The sequence below is a fragment of the Oncorhynchus masou genome, chromosome 13 (genome assembly GCF_036934945.1).
Source record: "Oncorhynchus masou masou isolate Uvic2021 chromosome 13, UVic_Omas_1.1, whole genome shotgun sequence".
Lineage (NCBI taxonomy): Eukaryota > Metazoa > Chordata > Actinopteri > Salmoniformes > Salmonidae > Oncorhynchus > Oncorhynchus masou.
The window spans coordinates 46,267,129-46,278,583 of NC_088224.1; the positions used below are offsets into that span (position 1 = coordinate 46,267,129).

General features: G+C 45.1%; 1 protein-coding gene across 3 annotated transcripts in view; it reads right to left on the minus strand.

Moving 5' to 3' along the window:
• Positions 1–986: 986 nt before the first annotated feature.
• The window catches only part of cks1b (CDC28 protein kinase regulatory subunit 1B), a 17,187-nt gene continuing 6,718 nt past the window's right edge, over positions 987–11,455 (minus strand). For all 3 annotated transcript variants that reach the window (XM_064984033.1, XM_064984032.1, XM_064984031.1), the window contains one exon: positions 987–1,791. In XM_064984033.1, the coding sequence (XP_064840105.1) occupies positions 1,748–1,791 (44 nt within the window). In that variant the 3' untranslated portion in view covers positions 987–1,747. The remainder of the gene's footprint in view (positions 1,792–11,455) is intronic.

Consider the following 11,455-nt stretch of genomic DNA (forward strand, 5'->3'; position numbering starts at 1 on the left):
CTGTTTGCATAGCGGTGATGAAAATAACGTAATTTGGGCTGTAATGAACTCCAAAAGTCTAATCATTAGGTCATCACACCCTTGATATAGCAACGGACGCTAATTGTTTATCTAATCCCATTGTGACGCCGTGGGGGAAACACTTTTTGGCATGACAGGCTTACCTGGACATGTTAGCTGGGAGGGAAGGTCTCTAAACATTAAACTTTTTTTCCCCAATCACTTTGATGCAGTTCACAAGTTAGTGGTACATTTTCACAACTCTAAGCATACAGATCATCAAAATGTCTCATGTTTCAAAACTCCAATCACATTTTAAAACAGTCCCTTATTCACTTCACTGAATCACTTTGAATACATATTCCACCTGGTATCTGCTGTTCACAATACAATCAATATTCATGACTTTTGATATGATTTCCTTGACATTTGTTAAAACATATCTAGCACTTAATGAAACTGCTCAAAAGTGATAACTATAGTGCTTATACTCCATGGGTACCTTTGGACAGGGCCAGTGTCAACCAACCCATGTCTCAGTATTTATGCTGCAATAGCTTGTATGTGCCAAGTTGTTAGGGTCAGCCTGACTTATCTGGTAGACTGTGATCTTTGGCATACTGCCACCAACTCCTCTTTCATTATTTTTGTCCTGTCAGACCAGAGCCTTTGGACAGTGCCTCAGTACAACCTGGTCTGATGATTCCAATCCGGTCTGTTCCTGATCACCTAGTCGTGCTGCGGATCCAATTTACTCTGTGGAGCCCTGACCTGACTTCACCGGTCATGGTACCCTGTCCCAGACCCCTGCTGATAATAGGAGGGTTAATGGAATTTTACAGTAATTCAAATGTAAATGTTTTAAAGGACCAATTTACATGTATTTAAGTATGTATTAATTGTAGTGGGGACAGTACTATTAGTGCCACTTTAAGGATATACATATATTTAAAAATATATATATAATTCACAATCACATCATAATCTGTGAGAATTACAAATTAAAAAAACATTTATTTTCAGGGTACAATAATTCATAAATACTGAGCAGCTGATTTGTACAATAATAGACATGTCAACGAAGATCTTGGGCCCCATTTTGACAGCTCTAAAATACAGACAGTTAACAGCGTTACTTATAATTGCAAGTCACAATTGATAAAACAAAAAACATGTCCAGAGTACTATCATTTGTACAGAGTAGGTGTGCATACACTTGATACAATCTGCAGTATTCAAAACAAGATGAATCAAGTGCCATAACAGGTATTTGATCATAGTCATTTTGGTAAAATCCCTGCACATTTGCACTTTCAAAATTGTCCCCCTTACATTTTACAGTTACTATATAGCTTAAAATAGATATTAGCATCATGTTAGTCAACGCACAGCAGGTAAGGTTTAGAATAATTCAAGTGTTGCCACAACCACAGCTTTTATTTTTCTTCTCAGACATACACCCTGACAACATTATCAAGTTAGTCCTAATACAAAAGTTTGAATGATTACAGAAATACAGATAGAGAAAAGGATGAAAGGGTTCCAAGCAGGTCCATAGGAAATGTGAAAGGCTTTACGGTGAGTGAGGATGGTGGGTTGGAGCTCTTGACTCTGGCTCCACTGCAATGTATACGATACACATGTGGAAAATAATATTTTAGTATAGTATCCATCCAACTGAAGTGTTCATCCATCTCCAGCCACTCTTATCTTCTTCCCTATGAGTGTTCTCTCGTGCACTCGGAGGTCAGGCTGCAGGCAGAGGACGACGGAAAAGCAAGATGTGGGGCTCTGGTGAAAAAAAAAAAAAAACAGGAAACATGTTAATGAAGTTCAGGAACTGAATGAAAAAAACATTTCAGGCGGTTTCCCAAATATCTCTCCTTCCTTCCAAAGTGTGCACTTGTTTACTGCCCTTCACTAATTTGAAAGAAAATGGCTGGTATAAGAAACATGGTGGAAACTACATCTAGCCCATGCCTACACCAGTCCAATGCATTCAGATGTGGGAAGTAGTGAACGAAAGCAGATATTATTGGGACTCATCCTTAGAGTCAGAGTTTGGAAAGCTGATCATTCTTTCATGTATTCCAGTAGTCTCGTGAGGCTTGATCCTTCCAAATCTTATCTGGTTGACTCAAATATTGAAAAGTTTGGAGAACTTCAGTATTGGATTTTGAATGGGAGCGCTGGCTGCATTTGTTTGGTCAGACAAAGCCTTAGTAGCCCATGTTTAGAAACAATACAACAGTCAGACAAAGATTTAGTAGCCCATGTTTAGAAACGATACCTCCATTTGGAGCTCCAACAACACAAAATATTTTGTTGGTTTGATAAGTGGCAACGCGTCAGTAGTCTATCATACTCAACGTCTGTCTGCCGACAAGTTCCCGCGGCTTTTGGAACAATGTGACCGACGCCTGTGTCCGTATTCTAGTACCCCATCTTAGGACCATGACGGTGAGAGGCTTGTCTGAGCAAAAACCAGATACAATGTAGGAGAGTGGCACGTGTGAGGCTTTTGTTAATAAACGAAGGCTGCAAATCAGTGCACACGTGCCGAATACATTTCAGTGACCATCCATCCATCCGATGACAAGGTCATTGTGTAACAAGATAGACCTCCCCTCTAGGGCGCATGGCACACTAACCTCTCCATCAAACACCTGTCTTAGCATTGTCTGCTTTAGCCATGTAGCCATTAATTCTTTGTTTCTTCATTCAAGGCTGTGTAATGATGCACATAAGGCAAGCTCAAATATGTTTGTGGGACACACAAACATATGTTCAACAGATGCCCTGACTTGGTAAACCACTTAGGGTATTTGGTTATCATGGCTGAAATGCTTAGATTCAATTTCTTGTGTTCAGGTGACAGACAAGAACAGATGTATTTGGAGACAGACAGAATGAGTCAGACCTCATGATCTGCTGATGACAAGACACCAGTATCAAAGATAGTAGTATAATAATACAATACAAGTGTATATATATATATACACAATATATAATACAAGTCATTCCAATGGAGGCTGAGCATCTTCTGTTACAATCACTGATCTTTGAGCTCTCAACATGACTGTATTGTAGGTTTGGCGATGTCCAACCTTTGTCCTATCTTGATTATGTACCTATAAAAACATTGTGATATACGACGCTATCACCCATATTAGCAACCACCCACATTTTGAAAAACAAAATTGTACTTTTTTTTTTAACTGCTAAAAACTCAGTTGGTCTATAGCGCAAAATCAAATACCACTGGATGAATCATGATGAACGATAATGCTTTTGAAAGCCTGGGCAGAGGGTAAGTGCAGGCAATGGCAAATACTTTCTAACATTTCTTTCTGGTAGAGGAGCAGAACAGGCTTGCGTGCCTCATTCTGCGCTCTTTTACTTGTCAGTGTTCCAAGCATGTCTTTTTACCTAAACATGCAAACACCATCAGATAGAATTCATAGCAAGCAGTGCACTGGGTTAGTCAGAGGTGATTCAAATAACAGAACAGATCAACTGGAGATCCAGACACTCATGGGATGGGTTGCCAAAAATATAACTGAAAGCCACAAATGACTGCATTGAGGCAAGTCACTGTGCTTCTATGGCTATATGCACCATGCCACTGCCCATTTCATTTGTCAAGACAGCTCATGAATCGAGTGCCTTTCAACACACCTACAGTGTCTATACAAAGTGTACACCCACTTTCAAAATATTCACCTTTTGTTGCCTTACAGCCGGGAATTAAAATGCATTTTCCATTGATCTTCCCATTGTACCCCACAACTTCCAAGTTAAAAAAGAATCTGGATTTAAGAAAATCTAAATCTTTAACTGAAATTGCTTGGTTGGATAAGTGTCCAACCCCCTTGCAAAAGCGATCATAAATTAGCTCAGGTGTAACCAATGACCTTCAAAATCACACACCAAGTTCATTGGCCTCCACCGGTTTTAAATTGTAGTGATTTGCATGCTTTCCGGATAAATTCAGCAATTCCTGTAGGTTCAGCTTGTTGGGTAGGGAATTGCAACGCAATTCAGCAAGAGCTCTCAGCAAGAGCTTTCAAAAGATCACTGGGACAACGTTGAGGAAAGGAACAGATTGAGGATGGATATAAAAGATACGGCAAACGGAGCATCCCCCTATCCACGTCGACGGGACAGCAGTGGAGAAGGTGGAAAGATAAGTTCCTCGGTGTACACATCACGGATAAACTGAAATGGTCCACCCACACAGTATGGCAACAGTGCCTTCTTCAACCCTCAAACTTTTACAGATGGACAACGGAGAGCATATCCTGTCGTGCTGTATCACCGCCTGATACGGCAACTGCACCGCCCACAACCGCAAGGCTTTCCAGAGGGGGGGTGCGGTCTGCACATCACCGGGGGCAAACTACCTGCCCTCCGGGACACCTACAGCACCCAATGTCACAGGAAGGCCAAAAAGATCAAGGACAACAACCACCCGAGCCACTGCCTGTTCAACCTGCTTCCATCCAGAAGGCGAGGTCAATGTTTACATATTTTGCATCATTCATCTCATAGGTATATACTGTATTTTATACCATCTATTGCATCTTGCCTATGCCACTCTGTCATTGCTCATCCATGAACATATAGATTCGTATTCCTTAGATGTGTGTATTAGGTAGTTGTTGTGGAATTGTTAGATTACTTGTTAGGTATTTCTGCACTGTCAGAACTAGAAGCCCTACACTTCGGTCCGCAGGTAGTATAACCTTTCATTACATTTTCATTACATTTCATTATAGTACAACGGTTTGATTTGTCTAATCTTAGCAATTTCTTCTTAGCTAGCTACATAGCCGTCTTTGTATCAAAGATAATTGCGTAATTATCGTATTTCGTCGTCCTAACGTAGTCTACACTGCTATCTGCCCAGCAGCTAGCTAAGCAACTAGCTAACGTCTAAGACAATTGTGTAGTCTAGAGCGATTTTCTAGGTTAGCTAGCCAGCTATTGTCGTTCTTTTAACGTAACGTAACGCAATCAACACTGCTAGCTAGCCAGCTAGCCCCCGAATAGCAGCACTGTAGAAACTATTACAGTACAACGGTTTGATTTGTTTGATCGTAGCTAGCTAGCTACATAGCCGTCTTTGTATCTAAGACAATTGTGTAGTCTAGAGCGATTTTCTAGGTTAGCTAGCCAGATATTGTCGTTCTTTTAACGTAACGTAACGCAATCAACACTGCTAGCTAGCCAGCTAGCCCCCGACTAGCAGCACTGTAGAAACTATTACAGTACAACGGTTTGATCGTAGCTAGCTAGCTACATAGCCGTCTTTGTATCTAAGACAATTGTGTAGTCTAGAGCAATTTTCTAGGTTAGCTAGCCAGCTATTGTCGTTCTTTTAACGTAACGTAACGCAATCAACACTGCTAGCTAGCTAGCTAGCCCCAAATAGCAGCACTGTAGAATCTATTATACTCGACGGAACGACTTGATTAGTGTAGTGTCAACATCGCAGCCACTGCCAGCTAGCCTACTCCAGCAGTACTGTATCATTTCAATCATTTTAGTCAATAAGATTCTTGCTACGTAAGCTTAACTTTCTGAACATTCGAGACGTGTAGTCCACTTGTCATTCCAATCTCCTTTGCATTAGCGTAGCCTCTTCTGTAGCCTGTCAACTATGTGTCTATCTATCCCTGTTCTCTCCTCTCTGCACAGACCATACAAACGCTCCACACCGCGTGGCCGCGGCCACCCTAATCTGGTGGTCCCAGCGCGCACGACCCACGTGGAGTTCCAGGTCTCCGGTAGCCTCTGGAACTGCCGATCTGCGGCCAACAAGGCAGAGTTCATCTCAGCCTATGCCTCCCTCCAGTCCCTCGACTTCTTGGCACTGACGGAAACATGGATCACCACAGATAACACTGCTACTCCTACTGCTCTCTCTTCGTCCGCCCACGTGTTCTCGCACACCCCGAGAGCTTCTGGTCAGCGGGGTGGTGGCACCGGGATCCTCATCTCTCCCAAGTGGTCATTCTCTCGTTCTCCCCTTACCCATCTGTCTATCGCCTCCTTTGAATTCCATGCTGTCACAGTTACCAGCCCTTTCAAGCTTAACATCCTTATCATTTATCGCCCTCCAGGTTCCCTCTGAGAGTTCATCAATGAGCTTGATGCCTTGATAAGCTCCTTTCCTGAGGACGGCTCACCTCTCACAGTCCTGGGCGACTTTAACCTCCCCACATCTACCTTTGACTCATTCCTCTCTGCCTCCTTCTTTCCACTCCTCTCCTCTTTTGACCTCACCCTCTCACCTTCCCCCCCTACTCACAAGGCAGGCAATACGCTCGACCTCATCTTTACTAGATGCTGTTCTTCCACTAACCTCATTGCAACTCCCCTCCAAGTCTCCGACCACTACCTTGTATCCTTTTCCCTCTCGCTCTCATCCAACACTTCCCACACTGTCCCTACTCGGATGGTATCGCGCCGTCCCAACCTTCGCACTCTCTCCCCCGCTACTCTCTCCTCTTCCATCCTATCATCTCTTCCCTCTGCACATACCTTCTCCAACCTATCTCCTGATTCTGCCTCCTCAACCCTCCTCTCTTCCCTTTCTGCATCCTTTGACTCTCTATGTCCCCTATCCTCCAGGCCGGCTCGGTCCTCCCCTCCCGCTCCGTGGCTCGACGACTCATTGCGAGCTCACAGAACAGAGCTCCGGGCAGCCGAGCGGAAATGGAGGAAAACTCGCCTCCCTGCAGACCTGGCATCCTTTCACTCCCTCCTCTCTACATTTTCCTCCTCTGTCTCTGCTGCTAAAGCCACTTTCTACCACTCTAAATTCCAAGCATCTGCCTCTAACCCTAGGAAGCTCTTTGCCACCTTCTCCTCCCTCCTGAATCCTCCTCCCCCTCCCCCCTCTCTGCAGATGACTTCGTCAACCATTTTGAAAAGAAGGTCGACGACATCCGATCCTCATTTGCTAAGTCAAACGACACCGCTGGTTCTGCTCACACTGCCCAACAACCTGCCCGCTTGACCCTATCCCCTCCTCTCTTCTCCAGACTATTTCCGGAGACCTTCTCCCTTACCTCACCTCGCTCATCAACTCATCCCTGACCGCTGGCTACGTCCCTTCCGTCTTCGAGAGCGAGAGTTGCACCCCTTCTGAAAAAACCTACACTCGATCCCTCCGATGTCAACAACTACAGACCAGTATCCCTTCTTTCTTTTCTCTCCAAAACTCTTGAACGTGCCGTCCTTGGCCAGCTCTCCCGCTATCTCTCTCAGAATGACCTTCTTGATCCAAATCAGTCAGGTTTCAAGACTAGTCATTCAACTGAGACTGCTCTTCTCTGCATCACGGAGGCGCTCCGCACTGCTAAAGCTAACTCTCTCTCCTCTGCTCTCATCCTTCTAGACCTATCGGCTGCCTTCGATACTGTGAACCATCAGATCCTCCTCTCCACCCTCTCCGAGTTGGGCATCTCCGGCGCGGCCCACGCTTGGATTGCGTCCTACCTGACAGGTCGCTCCTACCAGGTGGCGTGGCGAGAATCTGTCTCACCACGCGCTCTCACCACTGGTGTCCCCCAGGGCTCGGTTCTAGGCCCTCTCCTATTCTCGCTATACACCAAGTCACTTGGCTCTGTCATAACCTCACATGGTCTCTCCTATCATTGCTATGCAGACGACACACAATTAATCTTCTCCTTTCCCCCGTCTGATGACCAGGTGGCGAATCGCATCTCTGCATGTCTGGCAGACATATCAGTGTGGATGACGGATCACCACCTCAAGCTGAACCTCGGCAAGACGGAGCTGCTCTTCCTCCCGGGGAAGGACTGCCCGTTCCATGATCTCGCCATCACGGTTGACAACTCCATTGTGTCCTCCTCCCAGAGCGCTAAGAACCTTGGCGTGATCCTGGACAACACCCTGTCGTTCTCAACCAACATCATGGCGGTGGCCCGTTCCTGTAGGTTCATGCTCTACAACATCCGCAGAGTACGACCCTGCCTCACACAGGAAGCGGCGCAGGTCCTAATCCAGGCACTTGTCATTTCCCGTCTGGATTACTGCAACTCGTTGTTGGCTGGGCTCCCTGCCTGTGCCATTAAACCCCTACAACTCATCCAGAACGCCGCAGCCCGTCTGGTGTTCAACCTTCCCAAGTTCTCTCACGTCACCCCGCTCCTCCGCTCTCTCCACTGGCTTCCAGTTGAAGCTCGCATCCGCTACAAGACCATGGTGCTTGCCTACGGAGCTGTGAGGGGAACGGCACCGCAGTACCTCCAGGCTCTGATCAGGCCCTACACCCAAACAAGGGCACTGCGTTCATCCACCTCTGGCCTGCTCGCCTCCCTACCACTGAGGAAGTACAGTTCCCGCTCAGCCCAGTCAAAACTGTTCGCTGCTCTGGCCCCCCAATGGTGGAACAAACTCCCTCACGACGCCAGGACAGCAGAGTCAATCACCACCTTCCGGAGACACCTGAAACCCCACCTCTTCAAGGAATACCTAGGATAGGATAAGTAATCCTTCTCACCCCCCCCTTAAATGATTTAGATGCACTATTGTAAGTGGCTGTTCCACTGGATGTCAGAAGGTGAATTCACCAATTTGTAAGTCGCTCTGGATAAGAGCGTCTGCTAAATGACGTAAATGTAAATGATTTCACTACACTCGCAATAACATCTGCTGACCATGTGTATGTGACCAATAAAATGTGATTTTAAAGATTAACGGCTTTACTAGGAAGTGGAAGAAAAAAAAAATGTATGGCACCACCAATACCCTGCTTAGATCAGTCCATCACCCCAAACTGGTTGACCGAGCAAGTATGAGTCTGATCAGAGAGGCTATAAAGAGTCCAATGGCAACTTTGAAAGAGCTACAGGATTTTATGGCCAAGACTGGTTAAAGTGTGCATGTGACAACATCCCAGGCACTCAACAAATCTGGCATGTAGGGTGGCAAGAAGGAAGCACAAATGGTTCCTAACAAGGCTTTACACGGACCTTCATTTTTCCAGGTCACATGAATATTTTGGCGCATATGCGAGTAAAACGGTCACACTGTAGAGCCCTGCCTCCCATTAAAAACAAAATAAAGTTATGAAACTTCAAGTAAAATGGACCTGAAAACTAACATTTTAAAACCTTATTTAACACAGCAATGATTGAGTCCTAGGTCTCTTTTACAAATGTGCCCTGAATATGTAACAATGTATATATTTATACCCAAACATATACACATTAAAATACAAAACACCCAGAAAAATAGTTAACTTCCTCCACAAATAAGTCTCCAATACTTTAAATTGCCAGAACATCAAGATTAAATGTACACTGCTCAAAAAAATAAAGGGAACACTTAAACAACACAATGTAACTCCAAGTCAATCACACTTGGAAATCAAACTGTCCACTTAGGAAGCAACACTGACAATAAATTTCACATGCTGTTTGTGCAAATGGAATAGACAACAGGTGGAAATTATAGGCAATTAGCAAGACACCCCCAATAAAGGAGTGGTTCTGCAGGTGAGGACCACAGACCACTTCTCAGTTCCTATGCTTCCTGGCTGATGTTTTGGTCACTTTTGAATGCTGGCGGTGCTTTCACTCTAGTGGTAGCATGAGACGGAGTCTACAACCCACACAAGTGGCTCAGGTAGTGCAGCTCATCCAGGATGGTACATCAATGCGAGCTGTGGCAAGAAGGTTTGCTGTGTCTGTCAGAGTAGTGTCCAGAGCATGGAGGCGCTAACAGGAGACAGGCCAGTACATCAGGAGATGTGGAGGAGGCCGTAGGAGGGCAACAACCCAGCAGCAGGACCGCTACCTCCGCCTCTGTGCAAGGAGGAGCACTGGCAGAGCCCTGCAAAATGACCTCCAGCAGGCCACAAATGTGCATATGTCTGCTCAAACGGTCAGAAACAGACTCCATGAGGGTGGTATGAGGGCCCGACGTCCACAGGTGGGGGTTGTGCTTACAGCCCAACACTGTGCAGGACGTTTTTCATTTGCCAAAGAACATCAAGATTGGCAAATTCGCCACTGGCGCCCTGTGCTCTTCACAGATGAAAGCAGGTTCACACTGAGCACGTGACAGACATGACAGTCTGGAGACACCGTGGAGAACATTCTGCTGCCTGCAACATCCTCCAGCATGACCGATTTGGCGGTGGGTCAGTCATAGTGTGGGGTGGCATTTCTTTGGGGGGCCGCACAGCCCTCCATGTGCTCAAAAGAGGTAGCCTGACTGCCATTAGGTACCGAGATGAGATCCTCAGACCCCCTGTGAGACCATATGCTGGTGCGGTTGGCCCTGGGTTCCTCCTAATGCAAGACAATGCTAGACCTCATGTGGCTGGAGTGGGTCAGCAGTTCCTGCAAGGGGAAGGCATTGATGCTATGGACTGGCCCGCCCGTTCCCCAGACCTGAATCCAATTGAGCACATCTGGGACATCATGTCTCGCTCCATCCACCAATGCCACGCTGCACCACAGACTGTCCTGGAGTTGGCGGATGCTTTAGTCCAGGTCTGGGAGGAGATCCCTCAGGAGACCATCCGCCACCTCATCAGGAGCATGCCCAGGCGTTGTAGGGAGGCCATACAGGCACGTGGAGGCCACACACTACTGAGCCTCATTTTGACTTGTTTTAAGGACATCAAAGTTGGATCAGCCTGTAGTGTGGTTTAACACTTTAATTTTGAGTGTGACTCCAAATCCAGACCTCCATGCATCGATAAATTTGATTTCCATTGATAATGTGTGATTTTGTTGTCAGCACATTAAACTATGTAAAGAAAAAGGTATTTAATAAGAATATTTCATTCATTCAGATCTAGGATGTTTTATTTTAGTGTTCCCTTTATTTTTTTGAGCAGTGTATTTAGAATTGTTACAGCATTATGGTGCATTAAAACTAAAAGCAGATTTACCTAGCTCGATGGACACCCTAGGAACCTTGAGAGTTAACCAATCCTGTGAACGGGTTAGGCAACTCAGGTGTCCATACTTCAACAGCAAAGTTAGATAAGACAGAAGTTTATGAATTAGGGCCTTGTAAACAAAAAGGGAGTAATGTAGAGATCATGGGGTCTTCAGAGAAGTCCCAAAAAAAACGAATGAAATCTATAATAACATTGCTAGAATATTATAAATAAGCTCCTGTTCATGACTAACTTGTCTTGAAGCTTTTATGATAGGCTTAGGAGGATAAGGTTATTGGCCATTTTGTGTTCAATCTCACATGGAGGGATTTTCCAGGCCCACATGGATCATTTATTTCTTAAGCTCAAACTTGTCAAATATAAATTAGCCTATAGAAAATTCTATGGTTTGTACTCTCATTATTAGTCCTATTGAAATAACTTTTAGATGGAACTCCATATACAGTCAGTTTGATAGGGAGATATAAAAATATATAGGCAAATTACTCAGAATGTGTGCTGCGAGAC